The 23374-nt window shown below is 27.5% G+C and overlaps 2 protein-coding genes across 2 annotated transcripts in view; one reads left to right on the top strand and one right to left on the bottom strand.

Moving 5' to 3' along the window:
* LOC100197687 (ammonium transporter Rh type C) overlaps positions 1 to 23374 on the bottom strand; it is a 42897-nt gene that overhangs the window by 3937 nt on the left and 15586 nt on the right. The window contains exons 4-7 of the mRNA XM_065818479.1: positions 20893 to 21185; positions 20305 to 20474; positions 12483 to 12620; positions 10156 to 10289 (exon numbers count right to left, since the gene is read on the bottom strand). Coding sequence (XP_065674551.1) covers positions 10156 to 10289; positions 12483 to 12620; positions 20305 to 20474; positions 20893 to 21185 — 735 coding nt within the window. The remainder of the gene's footprint in view (positions 1 to 10155; positions 10290 to 12482; positions 12621 to 20304; positions 20475 to 20892; positions 21186 to 23374) is intronic.
* LOC136090770 (uncharacterized) lies at positions 6434 to 7415 on the top strand. The gene is made up of 2 exons (XM_065817666.1): positions 6434 to 6676; positions 6841 to 7415. Exons 1-2 carry the CDS (start codon positions 6467 to 6469, stop codon positions 7087 to 7089), a joined length of 459 nt encoding a protein of 152 aa, XP_065673738.1. The 5' UTR covers positions 6434 to 6466; the 3' UTR covers positions 7090 to 7415.

Raw genomic sequence — 23374 nt, 5'->3', positions numbered from 1 at the left:
TATTATTGCTATTATTATTATTATTATTGTTATTATTGTTATTATTATTATTATTATTATTATTATTATTATTATTATTATTATTATTATTATTATTATTATATATATATATATATATATATATATATATATATATATATATATATATATATATATATAAGTAAAAGTATTATTGTTAATACCATATTAGGGACTAATTCCATTTGATATTTCCTAAACTTATATAAGGTAATATACTTATATAAGGAATATATACTAAGGTAATACAATTATATAAGGTATACTTATAAGATAATATAAATTAAAAAGTGTAAAATTACACCGATTTGGTGTCAATATAGCCTCAAATGGTATTTATTGAATATAAGGTAATATAACTCAACTATTATTAATATAACCAGCTTATACTATCATTATTATATGGTTATAATAACTTATAATAAATTATATAGTTATTTACTTAACTAACATAAATATAAGTTTAAGAAATATCATATGGTTTTATTACTTACAGGTAATAAAACCATAGAGTTAAATATTTATATTTAACCCTATGGTTTAAATATAAATTATGGTTGTAATATAAAAAAATATTTATAAATAGGGTTCTCTAATATATAAATATTTTGTGTTAGCTAATTCTAAGTTGAATACAAATGCAACTATTGTTTGTAAACGAGGGCGAATGGAAGTTGATGAAAATGAGATGCTGCACGAACTGGAACCTAATACCCAACTTATTTTATGTAGTTCTTTAGATGGTTAGTTTTTTTTATCTGGGTTAATAATGGAAAAAAAACAAGTGTTTTCATCTAGTTTATATACTATAATGTATATTTTTTATTATCACACTTTTGAAATAATATTTTAGGTAATAGCTTTTGATTAAATTTTTTTTTTTTTTTTTTTTATATATTATTCACCTCCCCAAGGCCCGAGGGGGGCCACTACAGTCGAGGAGGATACTCATTTTTTTTTTTTTTTTAATATATTTTTTTTTTTTTTTTAGTCATTATGCGTGGTGCAACCCTCTCTCAACTCTTTAACTCCGAAACACGAACCTTGCCGAGCAAGGCCGCTGCGCGGAGAAACTAAGTTGAGCGCGGTACTTCCAGGGACGTGGTGGGAGTCGAACTCCGAACCTCTCGCTTACAAAGCGAGCGCTCTTACCACTACACCACTACCGCATTTAAATGGAGTGTTACTATATAATCATGTCATTATTTCATTGAATGACATTGTATTATTTATTAACATTAACTTTTTATTTCAATTTTTAGAAATTGTTCCATGTTATTCAGGATCATACTTCTCCTGAATCACACAATGATCTGAGTTATTGGAAGTTCAAGAAATGAAGTAATTCTTTAATAAACACATATACATATTAAAATATGATAGTATGATATGGTAATGAGTGATATAAAAAAAAAAGAATATAAAAAAGGAGGAGGTGAGGTGCTTAAGAGAGCTTTGCAACCTCTTGTATTTTTAAAACATGAATCTTGGCAGATTATTAAGGGTTCTATCTTTTTTTACATTAGTTTTCTGTTTAAATTTTTTCTCACTGCTAATAATGATATAAGAAAAAATTGCAATACATATGCATTAAATTTATAATAGAATTTATATAATAATAAGAGTTATGTTATTAAATTATATAAACAAAAATGTAAATAATATAAATAATAATAAAGGTTTAAATAATATAAATAATTACAAAATTTTTTCTTTGGAAATATCTTTTATAAGTGTTAAAATGCTGGCGTTATTAAAAAACATGTTTCTGTTATTTAAAAGTGATTAAATTGGAAATCATTTAAATGATTTTAATGACATTATCTTATAAGTATAAGCCAATACAATTTTAATTATGAATTAAGTATATATTAAAGTTATTCAATGCATGTTATTTTCGATTAATAATATCAATATAATAAAGAAAATATATTCACTTTCTAAAAATTAAAAAAAAAAAAAGTTCAAAAACTATTGTTTTTATCAGCTATAAAATTTTATTTCTGTTGAAGTTTAATACAAGAGTGATTTTTCTTTGCATTTACATTCCTTTATTTAGTAATGTTGAAATTTATAATTTACGCAATTTTAAGTTAGGGTACCCTACTGTTCAAACGGTATGGATTACGTCTGGGTACGGCACTGATAACCATAAAAAAAATCCTAATTGTTTCAATTTTTAACAATTTCAAAAATTGAACTGTACTAATTATCATGTCTGTTACTTTTTTAGTTGTAGTTCTTTTAATTCTTGATGAGAAGCAATTTATAATTATTTTAGAAAAAGAATCTGCATTTAAACAAACAAATAATTATTTACATTTTATTAGTGATCTACCAATGCACTACTGTCCATACTGCTTTTTCAAGTGCATAAATGAAAGAAAACTCTGTGGTCACATATATCACTTCCATCCTATGCAAAAATATAAATGCCATGTTTGCTACCAGCAATTTTCGTGTTATAGCTCATTAACATCACATTCATCAAGGAAGCATAAAATTAATCTGACTAATCTACCATTTGCAAACATACGTGATCCACTCTTGAATGAAGATATTACTACTAATTCAACTGAAAATCAAATTATGGAAGCAGAAAGTTTAGTTGTACAACCGTTTTATGAAAAGCTCTTATGTGTCTTGAAGCTGAAATTTACTTGCAGGAAGTTTGTTCCTGAAACCACTTTCAATGAAATTTTATCAGACTTATGCATGATAAAAGACTTCAATGAGATCATGGGTCCATCTGTTGTAACATGTTCAGTTAAATCAAAGTATGAATCTCTGTTAAAGAATGTATTTTTTTATATAACTCCTGAAAAAGTTTTTCTTTCAAATTCAGAAAAACACTGCATTTATGTTCCTATCAAAGAAAATCTCAAACAATAATTGTCTTCAGCTAATATGATTGAACAGTTAGAATTATCTGCAATAAAAAATGCAAATTCAATAACAAATCCTCCAAAAATTCGCGATGATTTTGTACATGGAAAGTTACTTCAGCAGAATACGTTTTTTGCTATTCATCCAGAAAGTATAGGAATCATATTATACTCAGATGATTTTGGATCTAATTCAAACCCTTTGCGGCAACAAATTAAAAAAAAACACAAGACATTCTGTCTTTATTTTTGTATTATAAATTTCCAAAAAAAGTATAGAAGTCAGTTAAAGCATTACAATCTTGTTCTGTTATCTTCAGCAAGACACATAGAATTTGGCCTTCCAGCTATTCTCAAAGTATTCATAAATGACTTAAATGATTTACAATCAAATGGTGTATATATACAGAATAAACATTACCCTATATGTTTTGTTAGCTTTCTTGGAGATAACTTAGGATATCATCTCATTGGTGGTTTTACATGTGGTTTTAACTCTTCTAGACCATGTCGTTATTGTATGATAACTAAACCCAGATTGAAAACATTATTTGCATCAAAAGATTGCATTTTACGAACTGTCAGTAATCAAAATGCTATAGTAGAAAAGGTTCAGGAAGATGCTTCCTTGAGTACTGCTTATGGTGTTGTCTGTTGTTCACCGCTTCACTGTCTCAAGAATTTTTACCCTGTTCTATCTCTTCCTCCTGACATTATGCATGATCTACTTGAAGGATGTTGCCTGAAGGAGATGAAGTTAATATTGAATTATGCAGTTGAAAGCAAGTTCATAACTTGGAAACAGATCAATACTTTGATGAATACATTTCAATTCAAAGGTGCTGATAAAACATAAACCTGGGCCTGTGGTGAAAAAAGAAATTAAGGGCAAAGCAGTTCAAATATGGTGTTTTATGAGATTATTTGGTGTTCTCTTTGCTGATTACTTTCCCAAAAGTGATCCAGTGTGGAGTACATGGAAGCTTTTGCGTCAGTTAGTGGATATTAGTTTTGCACCATCATTTGACATAGAACAACTACCAAAGTTCAAGAAAATACGTGAAAGACACTTGGTATCAGTAATGGAAAATTTTCCCAATAGTTCTGTATCACCAAAACAACATTATACAGTGCATTACCCTCATCTTCTTGAGCAGCACGGAATCCTCAGTGTGGCTTCTTGTTTGCGTTTTGAAGGAGTCCATCAGGTGCACAAGAAGTTTGCGTCAAACTCGAAGAACTTTAAAAATATCCAATACACAATGGCATGCAAATTTCAGAAAAGGGCAGCATATGATTGAACAAGAAATTATTTTGTTGATGTAGAAATTATTCTTAAAGGAACTACGGAAATTGATGTGTCTTCTCTTCCATTTCTTGTCAAGCAAGTCTTTAACACAAACTGGCCCCAGCTTACTAAAATAATTTATGCTAAGTCTGCAAGTTATAATTCTATTTTGTACCGAATCGGTGACTGTGTTCTTCTTAGGCCTCAGGAGTTTGCTAGCATTATTGCTATCTACAAGTGCAGTTCAACAATATTCTTACAGTGTCAACTATGTTCTACAGTTAAATATGATGAACACATTCAAGCTTTTCACATAATTAGATTGTCAGAATACATTTTTGTAACAGTCAACGACTTACACGACTATCATCCGTTGCCAATATACTTGATTAAAGAACGTGATATAATTGTGCCAAAATATTTTTACTGTGCTATATAAATGACAATTGCCTTTTTATTTATTAATTTGATATATTAAACATTAAATCAAAGTATGTATTGTTATTTTTTATTATTTATTCCTGTTTTTCTGTATTTTGTATTTTTTCAGCAAATCTTGTACCTCCAGAGCACAATCGTACATGACACTTCTATTTGATGACAGGTTAGTGATTTTCACTTCTCTTTGATTAAATGGTCACTACAACTAGATTAGATCACTACTGTATGATGATAGATTACAATAAAAATTGGATATATATATATCAAATTTTTAGTCTTCCAAAGCTCTATACCATAAGTTATATACCAATTATGGTAAATAAAAACTTTACCAAAGCTCTGTCACATTTAATTGCATTGTTTTGTTTTTTATAGTGTAATGGAGGCTGAAAGTACAAGTAATACCGTATTAACTTCACCACCATTGACTTCAAAGAATATTCCTTTAACCCAATTATCTGAAAAAAAATCAAATTTGAGTGTTTATCGTAAGAGGCTTACCTTAGAGCTTCCTGATTTTCCTCCTCAATTTAATGGAGATCAGCCTATCCCAGTCAATTTAACATCCTCTACAAGATTGCAGATTGTAGATCTGCTGTTTATCTCAATTTGCAAAACCATATTGTTAGTATAATAATATTAAATACAACTTTTAATAATTTGACATTATTTTAAATCAAAGTGCAAAACATAATTTGACCTTATATTATATTGGTTTATTTTTTAACAGTAATTATACTTTTTTTTTAAAAGGTATCCTTATCCCGAAGATCTGAGGGCAGTAGTGAATAAAATGCTTCTACGGTATCCAACCCTCATAGACATAAATGGAGATGGCTCGATGTGGTTAAAGTGTCTAACAAATAAGTTTAAAAACTTTAGAAGAAACCTATTGCCAGAAAAAAAAACATTTCAGTGCAAGTAAGTAATAAATAAAGCATTATTATACCAATAGAGTTATTTATGGGAACATTTTTGTGTATCCGGTATTTATTGGCCTCGTAAGTATGTTTTTTTTGTAAAAAATGTCCTGGTCAACAATTTTTATGAAAAATGGTAAGTACACACATTGACTTATACACACAATATATATATATAAATATATATATATATATATAAATATATATATGTATATATATATATATATATATATATATATATATATATATATATATATATATATATATATATATATATATGTATATACATATACATATATATATATTATATACATATATATATATATATATTATATATATATATATATATATATATATATATATATATATATATATATTATATATATATATATTATATATATATATATATATATATATATATATATATATATATATATATATATATATATATATATATATATATATATATATATATTATATATATATATATATATATATATTATATATATATATATATATATATATATATATATATTATATATATATATATATTATATATATATATATATATATATATATATATATATATATATATATATATTATATATATATATATATATATTATATATATATATATATATATATATATTATATATATATATATATATATATATATATATATATATATATATATATATATATATATATATTATATATATATATATAGAGAGAGAGAGAGAGAGATTTATTGATATACATATTTGTGTGTAGACGTAAAATAAATTCTTCTGTTACAACTGTCACACAAAATGCTGATAATGATGGAGAAGATGATTTTAGCTATCAATTTCATGAGCAAGCTATGCAAGCTGAAATGAGGAAATGCGAGCAAGATTGATTTTTTCAAAAAGCGTATGCAATATTCCTTTCGTCAACGCAAAGAATGGATTTCTATTAGCTACCCTAAAGTTGCTGATATTATAAATCGTTTTCCAGCAATCATTCATAGCGAGGAACTTTGGCATCAAGAGGTTGAACTGGATGTTGGTCTTAAAGTTCCTACTTGCAGAGCTTTTTTAGCTTCAAACGGAGATCTTCTGAAAAAGGCTTTAAAGACACCACAGGTATGCTATATAGTTTAAAATTTTTTTTTGCTGCTTCGATAAAAGTTCAGGTTGTTTCTATGGTGTTTCTATAACAGTAAATATTAATTTAATTAAAAATTATGAAATTGTTTATTCATGTATTAAAAAAAGGTGTTTATAAATTTTTTTTAATGATATTTTAGGAATATGATGACGACGACCTTTTGATAGCTATTAATCATTATTTAAATCCTCGCTCTGTTATTGTTAAGCAAAAACCCGAATCGGCCGACATGCAGCCTACAGTCTATCTTGAAGGAGAAGAATATATTCTATGCATTGAAGGTGTTGTGGTTGCCCAAAAAAAGTATCTTGTTGATATTATACACGCCAAATTATGTTTTTTTTATGTGTTCAACCTGGAATATCCTTCAGGATCAAAATCATTTTAGGACATGTTGACAGTTGCGATTTAAAAAAAAAATCTTCCTTTATCAATAAAGGCAAATCAACTATTAAAATCTTTACTGTAATTGTACGATAAAAACATTTTTATAAACACAGCTTTTTTTATAAGTAGAACGTAAACATGAATGTAGTTTTATGTATTTTATAAATAATAATTTGTGTATGTATGTTGTTATCAACGCCAAAAATAAACACTAAAACGGTGTAAATTAACCCTTAAAATGTGTGCAGCATGAAATATCAAAACGGTGTAAATTACACTAAAACGGTGTGCATCATGAAATATACTTAAATGGTGTAAATTGACACCAAAACGGCGTGCAGCATGAAATACACCAAATCGGTGTAAAATACACTAAAACGGTGTGCAGCATGAAATACACCAAAATGGTGTAAATATACACCAAAACAGTGTAAATTTACACCAAAACGGTGTGCAGCATGAAATAAACCAAAACAATGTAAATTAATACTAAAACCTAATTCCAAGGGTTGTAACAGTGAGAACAGAATTTAATTGCACAAAGTAATTTTTCAATAAAAGTAACATCTTTGAATAAAATATTGTGTCATGCATTAATTATAAAGAACTTTTTTTGTCAAATTTTTCAATTGTTAAAAATCCTTCAGAAAAAAAGTAAAAATTTTCTTTACGCTTTTGAATTTCCTGATCAGGAGTTTTAAACTAAAAGAAGGGGATAAAAACAGTTGCATATATAATAATTGTAAAAAAAAAGGTTACAGGTTAAAGCTATTAAAAATTACCAGTTTATTAAAATAAATGAGAAACAGTTTTAAGTTTTTATATTTTAATTATATACTTTAATATTTGGTTGGTCCTCTTTTTGCTTTAATTATATCGAACAAGTGTTTTGGCATTGATTCAACTAGACGTTTGTTTTGATTATTGTCAATGACCATGATTTAACAACAGCTATCTTTAATCTTCTTTTATGGTAAATGATCTATTACTTATTTTTTTACCTAACCAAGTCCATCAATGTTCTATTGGATTTAAATTAGGGCTCTGTGAAACAATCTAAAATGTTTCATCAAAAAATACTTTAGCTTTTTTTAGCAGTGTGTCTTCAATCATTATATCATTGAAACAAAAAAAAGTTTTTTAGCAAAAGATTTTAAATTTTGTTTCATAATATTTTTATACAAATAAGGATTTATAGTTTCATCAATGAATTCTAGTTTACCAACGCCATTCCACAACATAGAACCCCATAACATTATGCTTCCACCACCATGTTCAACAGTTCCTCTCATGCAACTTAATTGTAGAGTTTCTTAAAAACAAAAAACCTTATTTTTAAGAAACTCTTAAAAATAGTGATTTTACTTTTAAAACTTAAAAATAGTGGTTTTACTGTTTTACAACTTTTAAAAACAGCTGTTAACAGTAGTTTTACTCTTTTACTAATTTAGAAAATTTTTTATTTATAAATGAGGTGTAGAGCCGGCTCCTGAAACATATTTTATGCGTGCGAGAATAAATTAGGCGCCTTTTAGATTTAAATTCCAAGCGAACAATACGTACTACAAGTAAAACAATACGTACTACAGATTTTGCAAAATTTAATCTTAAAGTATCAATATCCACAGATTCAGCAATTTTGTTTTCAATGGAAATTATTGATAAGCTATTTAAACGTTCCTGGCCCATTGTTGATCATAAATAATTTTTTTTTAATTTCAATTTGGAATAACTACGTTCCCCTGTACTCATTGTTACCAGTAGTGTTAATAACATTATAGTAGGTTAATACAAACATTAGGAAACAGTTCTTCAAGCTGACTATCATAGATCCATTTAAGCACAGTTTCCGATGATTTTTTCCATCTAATTTCTGTGTAAACAAATTAAGTTCCTGAAACGAATCCTCTGAATACACATCTTTTGATTCACCATGAGTCAATACTTTTTCCAGTAATCTGCATTTATTAATTATGTCTTCTTCTCCTATTTTATCAATATCTTTGATATCATACAAAAACTCGAACGATTCTATTGTACTTGAAAAGCTTTCAAATCGTTCATTTATCAATTCTTTAGCTATTTTAAAGAAAACATCAAAAAACTGCTTTTTGAATTTTTGGTTTGGTTGTATATCACCGTCTTCTTAAAAAGGTTCATCATCAAAAAATCTTATTCTTTTTCTTGTTCTTTCACGTGAAATAGAACTGAATTCGTCAGTCAAATTTGCATCATTAGCTAGAACTTTGGGTTTTTAAATATATATTTTGTAAGAATCTTCAGTGTGTTTAGTAACAAAAAAATCAATAGTAATACTAGAAAATTATAAATATGGAATAGCCATGATAAATAAAAAAAAAATTATTTCAGTTATTTTCAATACTAATCAAGTTAAAAACAAGTTTTAGCAAAATAAAATGCAAAAATTACATTTCTAAAACTACAAATTTCAAAATTACAAATTCTACACTTCATAACTGTCTTGGCACACAGCACAATAATTAATAATAATTATGCGAGAAATAATTATGCAGCACAATAATTATGCGAGATAAAAGAATGAAACTTTTTTTACTTGTAGAAAATAAGTATTTAATTTTTTTAAGATATGGTTGAATTGAATGTGCAATTTATTTGGTTGAACTAAATGTGCCATTTAGTTAAACTAAAGAGGTATAATAAACTAGCTGGAGCATAGTAACACAATACGTGTTTAAGATGCATAAAATACTAATTATTACATATTTTTTTATGATATATACTCCATATGGCTACTTCTCAGTATTTTATATTTGCTCAATTTAAAGATTGATAACTGAACTTAGGGTTCAGTAATCTGAATTTGCCAATTTTTTAACTTTATTTTTTTCTCTATCTTCTAACTGTCACTTTCTCCATCTTTGTTGGTGGCAAAATTTCTTTAAATGGCCATGATAATTAATATCAACCAGCATCTAAACACCTTAAAGCCCACCATACTAACTTTTTTGGTATTGTATTAAAAATTTTTCCAAGGTCTAAAAGTAAAAACATTTAGTAGAAAATAAGTTGGAAAAAAAAAGTTTACTCTGGTGCATTGTATCTTTCAGGTGGAATAGCAATAGCACAAATTGCTGCACAACAAGCACCAAAAAGAGCTGGCATCCCGTGCAAATTATGTACGCCACATGAATCATGAATTGAGAGTTTATTTAAGCGAGGCTAAATAAAAGAACAAATACATTTATTACATTATATAAAGATATATAGTTACAAAAGCAATATTTGAAAAAGTTGAATAAATATTAAATTATTTTTATCACACTCTGTAAAAGCCTCACACAATACAAAATGCTATGTAAAGACATTGCGTGTCCTAACAAGCTCTTGTAAAACTTTTATATACTGCAAGAACAGGAGTTCCCAACCAGATCTATAAACTCCTATATGTCCTTGGAAACGTTCTAACTAGACCACAAAGTCTTAGAACTTAGAACTTAGTCAAACCTAGAACTTAACATACTGTTAAAGAATAACCGTGTGTTAATATTTAAAAGTATGTTATATATATTCGTTGTTTATATTTTTATTTTGAAAATGATATCAACAATAGTAAATAAAGTTGTGTTTAAATATGTCAGTTCAAATATGAATGACATATGAAAAGAATTATCAAACTTTCAAGTGCCAGACTTTTAACTTTCAGGCTAAGCTAAGATACAGAGTCTCGTGCTCTTAAGGTAAGACACCACAATTTTTTTATTATTGTTATTGTTGCAACAATAAAAATAATAAAAAAAAGTAAATCCAATGTAGTGGCTCCTTTAACCTTAAAAAATAAATACAGTAAAAAAAAAAAAGTACCATGCTTTGAACAACATTTTAAAGTGACAGATTTTCAACAAAGTTTTAAATATATTTTTTGTAGCTAAAATGTTTTTGTAAATTTTAAACATTATAAACTTGTAAAAATACCCAATAGAAAGCTTGTTGTGCTAAAGTTAGTTGTAACTATATAAGAAGCTTTGAAACCTTGAAATGTTGCATATCATAAAATATCATAGTAATATTGTTGCTATTATATTTTTTACTTCAAAAGCTATGATTATTTGATTGAGATGCAAAAATCAAAATTTTTTAAATCTCAATCAAAATAATCAAAATCGCTGGGAGAAAAACACCAAAACCCAACATTAGTATAAATTGCTGAATTAGTATAAATTGCTGAATTGTAGCTCTAAGCTAGTCATTTGCTTATTGCTAACATATGGTAGGACGCATTTGAAAATTTAATTAGAGACAAATAGGAAAATTATTGAAAAAGGTTGGTAACTACTGTTCATAAAGATAGGTAACCACTATTCAAAAAAGTTGGTTACCAATTTTCAAAAAGGTTGCTAACAAAGTTGTTCAAAAAGCTTTTCAAAACTGTTAAACCATTTCACAAAGTCTTTAAAGACACTACACCCTCTATCTGTAAATACCAACAAAGTTTGTAAAGCTGCTACAAACTCCAACAAACTCTTTAAAACCATACTTTAATGCTTACATACCCTTAAACTTACTTAACTTGGGACAAACGCAGACCTGTTTTGGAACACAGACCTGTTTTTAGTTAATTTTTGCTAGTTGGCTAAATGTTGAGCAACTGATTTTAATAAATGAACAAGAGTAAAAAATTCAGTCTTGATAACAATATAACGCAAATTTATGAATCAACTATTGATCTTTAGCTCATTAATTTATTTTGTGTTAGGAAAACAAAAAAAGTTTTTTTTCTCTTTATACTTTTTTTGACTAGAATAATAACAAAAATAAGGATTAACATCACTAAATAAAAGTCTTATTAAATTTCGTTATTTTTAAATTTTAATGTTTTTAATGTTCATAAAAATTGATAGTAACTGTTACTTGTAGGAAATACTTTTTATTGTATGTAGGTATAATGTAGGCAATTTTATTATATAAAAAATATAATTTTAATTATTAAGTTTAATGTATTTATCACTTTTATTTTAAAGGCGCCTTGAAACACTGTGAAAATGATTAACCTTTAGTACAAGTTATTACAACACTGAGTGAGCATTTAAACAAGAAATGACTTCTCTACCATTTTGAATCACCAGAAAAATATTTCTAGCAATAAAATCTTTTTTTTACATACAGATTTTTAAATTTCCAGCATTCTAATTTTAACAATGACTTTCTTATCATAGATAATAGTTTTTTTATTAGTTGTAAGATTTGCAACTATAGTTGTAAGTATATTTGTTATAACTGATGCAAGTATTGAAGACACAACAATTGCCTTATTTACAGAACAAAACAGTTAGAAATCTGAAAAAAAGCTAAACAGTTAAAAACAATTTGCTTTAAAAAAAAATTTTAAGTAGAAAATTTTGTATTTAAGTATACCGTGAGATAAGTGAAACCAAGTACGCAAATAGTAGAAGCAGTCAAACCAATTAACATTGCTCCCCAAGGTCTAATTAAAAGGTCACTGGATATTCCAACAGCAACACCTGCAGCTATTGTTGCATTCTGCATAAGTACCTGTTTAAATTCAAAAATATCAATAATTTAGTTACATAAAAAAATAATAATAATAATTAAAAAAAACTATTTACAAAAACAGTTAGGAAAATTTGAAATCTATAAATATAAGTTTATTAACATTATGTAGTAAATATCTTGAGTGTAATTATTCTCATAAAGTTTTTAATTTTTTTATTTAAGATTTTATTTTGGGTTAAAAAATATTGCTTCATAAACACTAATTTATCTTTCACTTAAGACCAGCAGTTTTTGACTAATTTAAAGATTCTAATACATGTTTTAAATATATGTTTTCTATTACTACACATTATATTTTTTTATTTATGATATTATTATTATAAACTAATTTACACATTAAACTTTTTCTTAATCTCTTATATAAATTTTTAAATCTCTTCCTGCTTCAATTTTTTTGGCCTGACAAACATATTTTGTTAAACTTTCTAATTTCATAGAATATGAATATTGTTTTCTATAGATGTTCCATAAAATATAAAAGTTTATAAATATGTTTTCCTAAAATAAAAAAAAGTTAAAATGTTATAGTTAAAAATGGATTAAATAATTTTTCATACATTCTGTTTTATCATATAACGTTTATGGAAAACAGTAATTGTATTCTAAGTTTCTTCTATTGTGTAAATATTTATTATAATTATACTTTTCTGGTTAACCTTCTTACTGTTACCATTCTTGTTATTACATAATGATAAATAACATAATAGGTAATGACATAATAGTTATTACATAATGATTAACCAGTCAGAAACAGTTTGTTATCCAGAAACTCTATACACTTAAAATACAAAATATAAGCTTTATAAGTGTGTAGGTTTTTATAAGTGTGTAAGTTTTATAAGTGTGTAGGTTTTTCCAAAATGGCTTCACAAAAAAGATGTAATATTCCTCTAGGGAAATTTTGGATCATGTGTTAGATGATTACACATCCAAAATGTGAGTCTAATTTGAGTACAGTGATGATAATGAAAGGACTCTTCTGTTGGTGGTATGAGTAGTGGAGAAGAGGAGGAGTTGTTTGAAAACAATAGAGGAAACTGTAAAGTGTGCTTAGGGTGTCCTGTTTCTGCATTTTTTTTTTTTGAGTTCAACTTTTATGTGAGGTATTATTATTTTGTGCTACCCCAAAACCTTGTTTTGGGGTAGCACAGTTACCTAATTTGGGTAAATTGTAGTTTTCGTTTATATTTTTCAACATTTTAAAAGATTTCATTGTCAATTTTTCAAAATTTATTTAAGAACTTTTAGTATATTATTTTTCACAAGGTAATGTAGTATAGGTAAAAAAAACTGGGCTAAAAGAAAAATAATTAGGGGTTGCACAGGGCTGAAATAATGTTACTAATGTACAAAATAATGGTAAAAAACAAATTATATGTTATTAAAGTTTTAGTTATATGTTATGTTGATTTTTTTGTTGTTTGATTTTTTAAATCAAACAGTAGCCAGGAATCTGGTCCAATCAGCGACAAAAAATTAGGAATTTTATCCAGTTCGATTTATGGAAATATTGGTTTTCCACAATTAAACTGTTTACTTTTTTTGATGTTAAGTAATTTTAAAGCTGCAGAACATTGTTCCATCACTGAAATAGAATCATCAAACAAGATGAAGACAACTAACTGTTGAGTTAAATACCAAAGATGTCAGTAGCATGACTGATGATATTGTCTGCTGTATTGTCAAACTTGTGATACCACTACATGCTTGTGATCTTTTGGCGATTGACAGTTGATGAAAGTTCGACTTTGCAAACGCTATTCTCCTAAGCTTATGGTGTTGATCCTGGTTGAACCAATTAATTTATTGCTTATTATGTACATGAAGATGTATACCTCACTGTCCATAAATCTTGCATGTTGATAAGCACTGGGTTTCTTAATCCAAAAATACTTCTCATTTTGTAATTCTCTGTCAAGATAAACAATTACTAAAACAATAAGTTTCCAATTTTGTCTTGAAAATATATTTTTTGTAGACAACTGCTGACCCATTTCAAGACAAGTTTTGCATGACAATAGACTGGATCATCTCCATCTGCAGCAAATAACAATTTTCGTTTTAATGACTATTGTGTCTCTAATGCTGAGGTCTAAGCAATCGGAAACTTCAGTAAACAATTCAGTCAGCATTGGATTCAACTAAGAAATTTTTTTTTTTATTAGCAATTTTTTTTTTTTTGAAATGTTGGGTAAAATTAATCATCTTCTAAGCATTTTTTTTGTTTTGCACTATGACTTGACTGGATTTCTTTTTCTACCCCAAATATTTTTGAGCTTGATCAAAATTTGTTCAAAGTATAATGGGTTGAAGAGGATCCTTTTCCACTAAAATTGTCAACTCCTTGGAGGTGCAAATATATTCTTAAAAAAACAACTTTTAAAGGAAGTTTTGAACCAACAGCTGAACTTTTTTCGAGACCAAATCCATAAATTGGTCTTGATGATCTTTTCTTGTGTGTAAATTTTTCCCCACTCTAGACTTTTCTACTTTTGAACTAATATTAAATAAATATTGAAAATATATGAAAATAATAAATTTATAAAAACAAAAATTCGAAATTGAATTAATACACTACTACTGCTAACTGTTCTCAATTGCGCGCTTACTTAAATATCAATAAACTCCAGTAAAAACTAGCAGTTAACAACATTATGTTGCCATAATTAAAGCACATATATAGTAATAAGAAACTGAGAAAAAAACCCAGCTAATATTAATAGGAAACTGTCTAACTTCCTATTAATCCTGTTAAGTGCAAGCTATTCCGACTGATCCTGATAAATTTTTGACTTATACGGCTAAACTTATTAAGTTCCAATTAATCTGATATTTATTGATTACCGAGTAATCCAATTAAGTACTTACTAAGTACTTATCAGGATTAAACAAAATATTTAGTAAGTCTTAGTAAAAGTTTTCAAAACGATGCAATTATAAAAACTCTGATTTTATTATGCGCTATCTTTTTTTTATAACACGGAAAACAAGTCAGCTAATATTTTTAGATACAATATTTTTAGTATTTAATGATTGTAACTCTATAGTGGTAGGCTTTTTTTGATTGGTGACAGCTGCATAGTTTACAAATTAAATATTGATTGTTTGTTAATAAATAATAATAAATAAAATATATTTCAGACAACAGGCATGTACAAATTAGGTGCCAGGTCCATAGTTTTTAAAAGAAAAGTATTATTTTAAGCTTTGATTAAGTGAATGCATAGAGTAATTTACCAAGGTACAAGCCATCAAGTGTTTACGAAAAGCATGTCTATAGTTTAAGATAATTGTTTAAAAAGATGGTAATCTGAGCTCTAAAAGCAAGTAAGATATACTATCCTATTTGTTGTATTCGAAAAACATTTTAGCACGTTTGTTGTAGCAATACTGAAGGCGTGCCATTGTTTTATCATTATAATGTGTTTATACTGATTTTAATATTAATTTTGAAGGTTATAACTCAATATAAATTTTAGCATTTTTTAGTCATGCTTTATTAGAGTGAATTTTTAAACTTTTTTTAATAAAGGCTGAAAGGTTCACTCTTTTATAGAATATACAGAAATATATTTTACTGAAAAATATATTGTTGTTTTCATTGTTATGTATGTATGTGTATGCATGTATGTATGTATGTATGTATGTATGTATGTATGTATGTATGTATGTATGTATGTATGTATGTATGTATGTATGTATGTATGTATGTATGTATGTATGTATGTATGTATGTATGTATGTATGTATGTATGTATGGATGTATGTATGTATGTATGTATGTATGTATGTATGTATGTATGTATGTATGTATGTATGTATGTATGTATGTATGTATGTATGTATGTATGTATGTATGTATGTATGTATGTATGTATGTATGTATGTATGTATGTATGTATGTATGTATGTATGTATGTATGTATGTATGTATGTATGTATGTATGTGTGTATGTATGTATGTATGTATGTATGTACGTATGTATGTATGTATTTATGTATGTATGTGTATATATATTTTTTCTTTTCTGTCTTATTTATATATAATGTAATTAAGCATAATGACTGATTGATCATGTTAAATTTCAACCTAATAACATACATACATACATGTTGAAATTCAACCTAATAAAGAAATAAAAATATTTATTTTGTTAATAGCCTTTAATTATGATATTCATAAAGGTTACCAATATAATTTCTTTTATTTGTTAGGAATTTCAATAAATACTTATCAAAAATGGTCTTAAATGCATAAACATGTTAAGAAGTATGTTGAATGCTCTGTAGGTTCAAGATTTTATCTTAATTTTTTTTAAAAAGAAAACCAATTTGAAGTTATCTCCAGCAACACTACAGTATTGTCAAACAATTTATGTTTTAATGACAAGAAATTGATGACAAGATGTTTATGATGGTGCACTTTCAATTGGAAATTTTACATTGGCACCTTCGAAATTACTAAATAACTGAAAACTGGAAACATTTTTTTTAATGTTCTAGTTAAACAAGCTAACACATTTGTTATTTTTATAACTGTTTCATAAATAAGCATCTTTATTGCTTAGGCAAAAGTTAGTTATACTATAATTTACTACTATAATAGTTAAATTAGGAAGGGTGTTTTTTCTTTTTAAATTATTTCTGCTTAAGTAAAAATTTAAAACTCATTATTTTTAAATTTTTAGTAAATTAAAATTACATTTTTTTAAATTTAAATATAACTTTGTCATTTTTAAAACACAAATAATTCAATTAAACACCAAATAAAAATATATTAACTAAAACCCAGTTTCTAAATGTAATACTAATAATTCCTAATTTCTCACCAAAAACTAATTTCTCACCAAAACTGGCTTATCTAACAAAGTGCTGAGTAAAAAGCTTTTTACTGCTACTAAGTTCTGACTAAAACTTGCGAATATGGCTAATGGCTCAATAAAAACCTGAATATTCCCTAAACTCCAATTAAAACCTGTTTATACTACTAAGTCTCTTGCAAGTACTTGTCAGGAACTTTGTAAGTATTACTAAGTACTTAATAGGATTAGTTGGGTTATTTTTCTCGAGAAGTTAACAGTATTTTTGATATGCCAGAAAATATACAAGAAATTTTATGGGAATTTCCCGAGCAAATTCCTATAAAATTTTAATTGCTTTCAAATAAATTTTTTTTTAAATGTTGATTTTTTTTTGTAAGTAATCATTTGCATTCTAAGTATGTACTATCTTAACTTTAGTATATTAATTATCTTAACAAATTATTAAGTTCAAGAGTGATATTTCAATCAGTAGCTACATTTTTATTGAGTTAACTAGAATAATAATTAGTTACTAGGGGTAAACAGATTCTATCTATTGACCAGCCTCACACCCTTTCTTCATCTATTTGGCTGGTCTAGATGTATTTTTAATACATTATTTTAAGTAGGATGTTTAACGCTGGATCTTCTTGACTCATTGCAGGGTTATGCTTGTGTCTCTATTTTTATGACAAGGCAGCTCATTCTACTATCTCCTAATGAGGGTACAGCTCCAAAACTTAGTTTTATGGTTCTGAGGCCAGGTGTTAGTCAGGTTTCCTGAACACTGTGGTAGCTTTCAGAGAGACTGATTCCATTAACAGCTGTAAAATATGAGAGTACCAACAGTGCCATGTTGGGGATGGATAGTGTTCCTGTTCGTAAATTTGGTGTTTATTGCCATGCACCTTTTTGAGCCCTTTGTTATGGCTAATGGTTTATTTATAGTTATGAAGCAATTGCTTGGACTATTAGATAGTGTACTGAATAATATCTGTGCTTTGAGTCAAGTTCTTTAACCAATTTGAAAAATCACTCAAATATGAAAACCATAAAACAAAAACACAATCATCATCACCAAACTCTCTAAATATATCATTCACTAATATTTGTGGTCTTTGAAGTAACTTTTCTTCTTTTGAGTCTTATCTCTTGCAAAGTTCATCAGACCAACTTGCTCTTTGTGAGACTAATTTGAGTTCAGCTGTCTGATCTTGTGATTTTAGTGTTGATGGTTATCTTCCTTTAATTCATAAAGACTCCAATAGTTACATGCTTGGCCTGGGAATTTACATTTGTAAATATTCACTCATTTGTCAGAAAACTTGGTTTAAATGCACAGACTATTCTTTTATATGCTTTTGTTTAGCACTACCTCACCCTAATATCTTTCTTTTTGTTCTATATCACTCACTTTCATTTATTTCTAATTAAATTGACCAAGCACTTTCTCTTTATCCTTCAACCAATACCATTGTTGTTGACTATTTTAATGCTCAACACACTGGATGGCTTGGTTTTAGTTTCAGTAACTCTGCAAGTGTTTTGGCCCACAACTTATGCCTTTCCTAATCTCTATCCAGAAAACCTGTATCATTTACCTTCTGTACTCAATTTATGTCTTGCTGCTGACCATAGTTTATTCTCAACACTCTCTAATTGCTTGGAGATGGCATTTGAGCTTAAAAAAGATCTCACTTTTGCTACAGCATGGGGCACTTAGTGGCCAGTGAACTTTAACTCAGATAAAACTTAATTTATTTCAGCTTTTTTTTTTTTTTTTGTTATTCACCACCTCAAGGCTGAGAAGGCCACTACAGATGAGGAGGCTACTTAATAGTGGTTATAACCCTCTCTCAACTCTATAACTCCGAAACACAAACCTTGAGGAACAAGGCCGCTGCGCGGAGAAACAATTTGAGCGCGGTACTACCAGGGACGTGATGGGGATCGAACTTGGAACCTCTCGCTTATGAGGCGAGCGCTTTACCACTATCCCACTACCGCATAATCATTATAGCAATCATTATAGCAATAATCTAGATCTTCCTATATTTATGAACAGTTATGTACTTGATGAGTTAATTACCTTTCATCTTCTAGGATTAACACTTAGTTCCAATCTCTCTTGGAAACTGTATATCAAATCAATTGCAAAACTAGCATCTGCTAAAATTACATTTCTTTATTGTGCTCGTTAATTTCTTTTTAAACTTCATATTTTCTCTTCCAGTAACTTCCAACTCTAATAGTGATTGCTTGCTGTCTTGTTGGAAGTGAAGATGCTTAAAAAAAAATTCATTTTTTTTATTACATTCTTGCTGACAGATCAATGAACTGCTGCGAAAATTTAAAGATTGACACTATATTGGCAAAATCACCAATTTTAATACTGTGCGACCACTGAATATTTTTTTCAGCCCAGCTTTTTTAGCTGTAATGCGATATTTAATTGTTAAATAATAAATTTTGAAAAACTGACAATGACAAAAACTTAAAAAAATCTTTAAAAATGTGGAAAAATAGGCGCAAAAATTACAGTTTATCTAAATAAGGTAACTGTGCTACCCCTAAATAATGTTTGATTCTCCCAAATTTATACTAAATATACTAAAATCTACATAAAAATACTAAAATCAGTAGTGCTAGTCTGTATTTCTTATATATTTAACAACTACCAGGAAGGGTTCTTGCGATTCCGCTATTAATTGAAAAGTCCCCATGTGATAAGGTGCGGATTGAGTTGCACTACCAGCCAGCTCTAAATTTAGAGTAACTTGGGTTTTTGTGCAACTATGTGTAAATAATGCAAGTAAGTAAAGTTACATAAGGATCTTTACAAATAATACAATAATTGATACCATTTTGAACTTATATGATTTGTTTACTAAAGAAGAAACACCAAATGAGGTTACAGCTCCAGCTGCCAAGGCAATGTATGTATTGATTACTGCTCTGTTAATCTGTAAAGGTCTACCAACGAGAGTTGCAGCATTAAAACTTGGCCAAAATACCCATAGAAACAATGTACCTAATCAAAATTTAGCAATAAAAATACAACTTTATGACTTATATAAATTAAACAATTAAAAAAATGAAAAAACTTAATTACATGCCGTGTTAAATAGGAAACAACATTTTAAATACAACATAACTCAAAAAAATAAAAAAATAAAAAATTATGTGAGCAAAAAGTAATGTGCAGTTAAGGAGCCTATCTGCAAATATCCTAAAAAACACAAAGAAAATATTAATGTCTATTGATGCGCAACTATAAGTAATTCAGTTTTTGTCATTTTCTCAAAATAAATTTACTTGGACTTAAAGCTCTTCACAAATGGGCTCTTCTGTTATTAAAATTATAAAAAATGATTCATACAAAATAAAAATGTTGTAAATAAAATACATAAAATAACTAAACAGAATCAAAAAAGTTTTGGCATTTTTACCAATCATTGAAAAAATATCTGAATTATAACTAGATGATTCCTTTCCATAAGGATCCCCTGAATTTTTCAGAACAAATGCAACTGCTAAACCAAAATAAGCTCCAAATAAGTGCAATGAAACAGTTCCTCCAGCATCAGCAGTTTCAAATACATCAGTGATAATGTTATTATTCACAGCATATATTATAGTTTCAATAATGGCAACTACCAAAAGTTGTAAATGACTTGCTTTACCAAGAATAGCACCAAATGTGATGAGAATAGGAGTGCAAGATATGTCAGCAAATGTTACACTGAAATTTATGCAAACAACATTACTAAACATATATTTAATATATAATAAACAATATAAATTAATTAATATATATCAAATAATATAATTTAATTACAGACAATATAAATTAATTAATATATATCAAATAATATATATCTAATACATTTTTACTAAATATTTATTATTTTGAATTTTTTTTATAATTTTTAAATAATACTGATTTTGCAATAAGATAGTTAGTTGGTTAGTAGTAAATGTTTTAACTGGCATAGCTAGTGAGTATTTTGTCAGGCACACTACAACAACGAAAGTGCTGCTCACCCAGCAATCAATTGCTGCATTAAAACTGTTGAGTGAAGGTGATTGAACTACTTCTTTTGATAGAGAATTTCATAAATTTTCCCTACAATATTTTAAAGTTACGTTACGTCTCAATTGGTAACAAGATCACATTCTCTAATTACTAATTAAACATTCAGTAAATAAACTTGAAAATGCAGTAAATGTTTGTTCTTTATTGCCGTATTGCTAAATACTTTCTTTTATTTTATTTTTATTGTAAAATAGCTTCGTCTCAATTGGTTACTTTGTCACAAAAAAAAAATAGTCTCAATACGCAACGTTACGTCTCAAATGTTTTTTTTTTTTTACTTTATAAAGTGTAACCAATTAAGACGTAACGTAACGTAACTAAATCTAGATTTGAGACGTAACTATAATACATCCCAAACTGATTGATAAAAAAAAAACCTGGTTGATAAAAAAAAACAACCTGGTTAATAAAAAAAAAAAAAAAAGTGGCTTCCACGGATTGCTAAGGTAAGTCTTATAAAAGTCTACTGGCTTTTAGTGAGTATTGAGTGGCTGAGAGGTTATAGAGATCGTAGCTAAATAGAGTGAGTGTTAGGATAGAGAGGTTGGTTAGACCTCTATAGAGGTCTACTGGCCTTAGAGTGACCGAATGGCTGAGAGTGTAATGTATACGGTTAGTACTATTTAACACATCACTAATAGACCCAAAAACATTTATGGAGATAGGTAATGAAATTGGAGCAACTACAGCCCAAACCAAATGCTATGCACAAACTGCTAGTAAAACATATTCACCAGCTGCAACAAACACCAACCATGTAAACGAATATAGCTCCCTTAAAAATACACTTTTAAGAAAAGTCAAAACTAAAATCAGCGACAACGAGTTTTTATTAGCTATTAAAGACACCGGATACGATAAATACCAATCGAATACCAAGAAATTCGTAACGACTCAATTATTAGGATTGTTATAAAAAATGACAAAATGTAGAATATAATCCTTGAAAAAGGACTAAATATCAATCGTGCAGACCGCCATTTCTACCAATCAATACCAGGTAGAAATATCAGCAAAAGAGAAAACAAAAAGACAAAACTCTAAAAAAGAACACCGAAGACAAAACTCTCTGATACTCCGGTATTATAGTTGCTATTACGGACAAACTAGAAAAACCAATTCCTAGATTCATAAACCTAAATGGTTATAAAATTAGGGCTATTTACAACGGACAAGAAGATGTGGGAAAGCCACAAAATGAAAATATAACTAATCAGAAAAACAAACACAAAGATGGTAGCTAATCAACTAGTAATATCCCCTCAGTAATACCACTTGAAGCAACACAAAATCCAATTAATATTATAAAGATTGAGGATAAAGGAAAAGAAAAGGAAAAAGAAAGGAAAAAATGAGGAGAACGTAGAAACACAAATAACAGAAGAAACTATAAAATCTCAACTAAAAAGACACCAAGAAACAATAAAGGTGAAGGAAAATGAAATATGTATAATAGGGTGGCTCTTAAAACAACATTTTTGAAAAAAACCTGTTCTGACCCCTTTACTTTGTTCTATATAATACTAAAACACTGGGTTTAAAATATTTTTGAACAAAAAATTATTTTAGGGGTAGCTCAAGACCCTTAAAAATTTGACTGGTCCCTAAAATTTTGAAAATAAAAGTTCTTCTAAAGTATGTCAACCTGGTACTCAAAAGAAGCGAAATTATATAAAAACTTCAAAAACAGTAATCACTTTACAAAAAAAGCATGTTTAAAAAAACTTTTTTTTAAAACTTGAAAATAATGACTTTTTTTATTTTCAGCTTAAAAACTATAGTTTTTATGAATTTATTTCAGAAAAAAGTTATTTTTTTGTAAATTGATTATTATT

This window comes from Hydra vulgaris, chromosome 14 (assembly GCF_038396675.1).
Source record: "Hydra vulgaris chromosome 14, alternate assembly HydraT2T_AEP".
Lineage (NCBI taxonomy): Eukaryota > Metazoa > Cnidaria > Hydrozoa > Anthoathecata > Hydridae > Hydra > Hydra vulgaris.
This window is presented reverse-complemented; position numbering and strand designations above follow the sequence as displayed.

What these genes read in the sequence shown, in the direction of transcription:
- LOC136090770 (XM_065817666.1), top strand. Translation starts at nt 6,467, where the DNA reads ATGCAATATTCCTTTCGTCAACGCAAAGAATGGATTTCTATTAGCTAC. An exon ending in AGGCTTTAAAGACACCACAG is followed by an intron (nt 6,677 to 6,840) that starts GTATGCTATATA and finishes ATGATATTTTAG; the next exon opens with GAATATGATGACGACGACCT.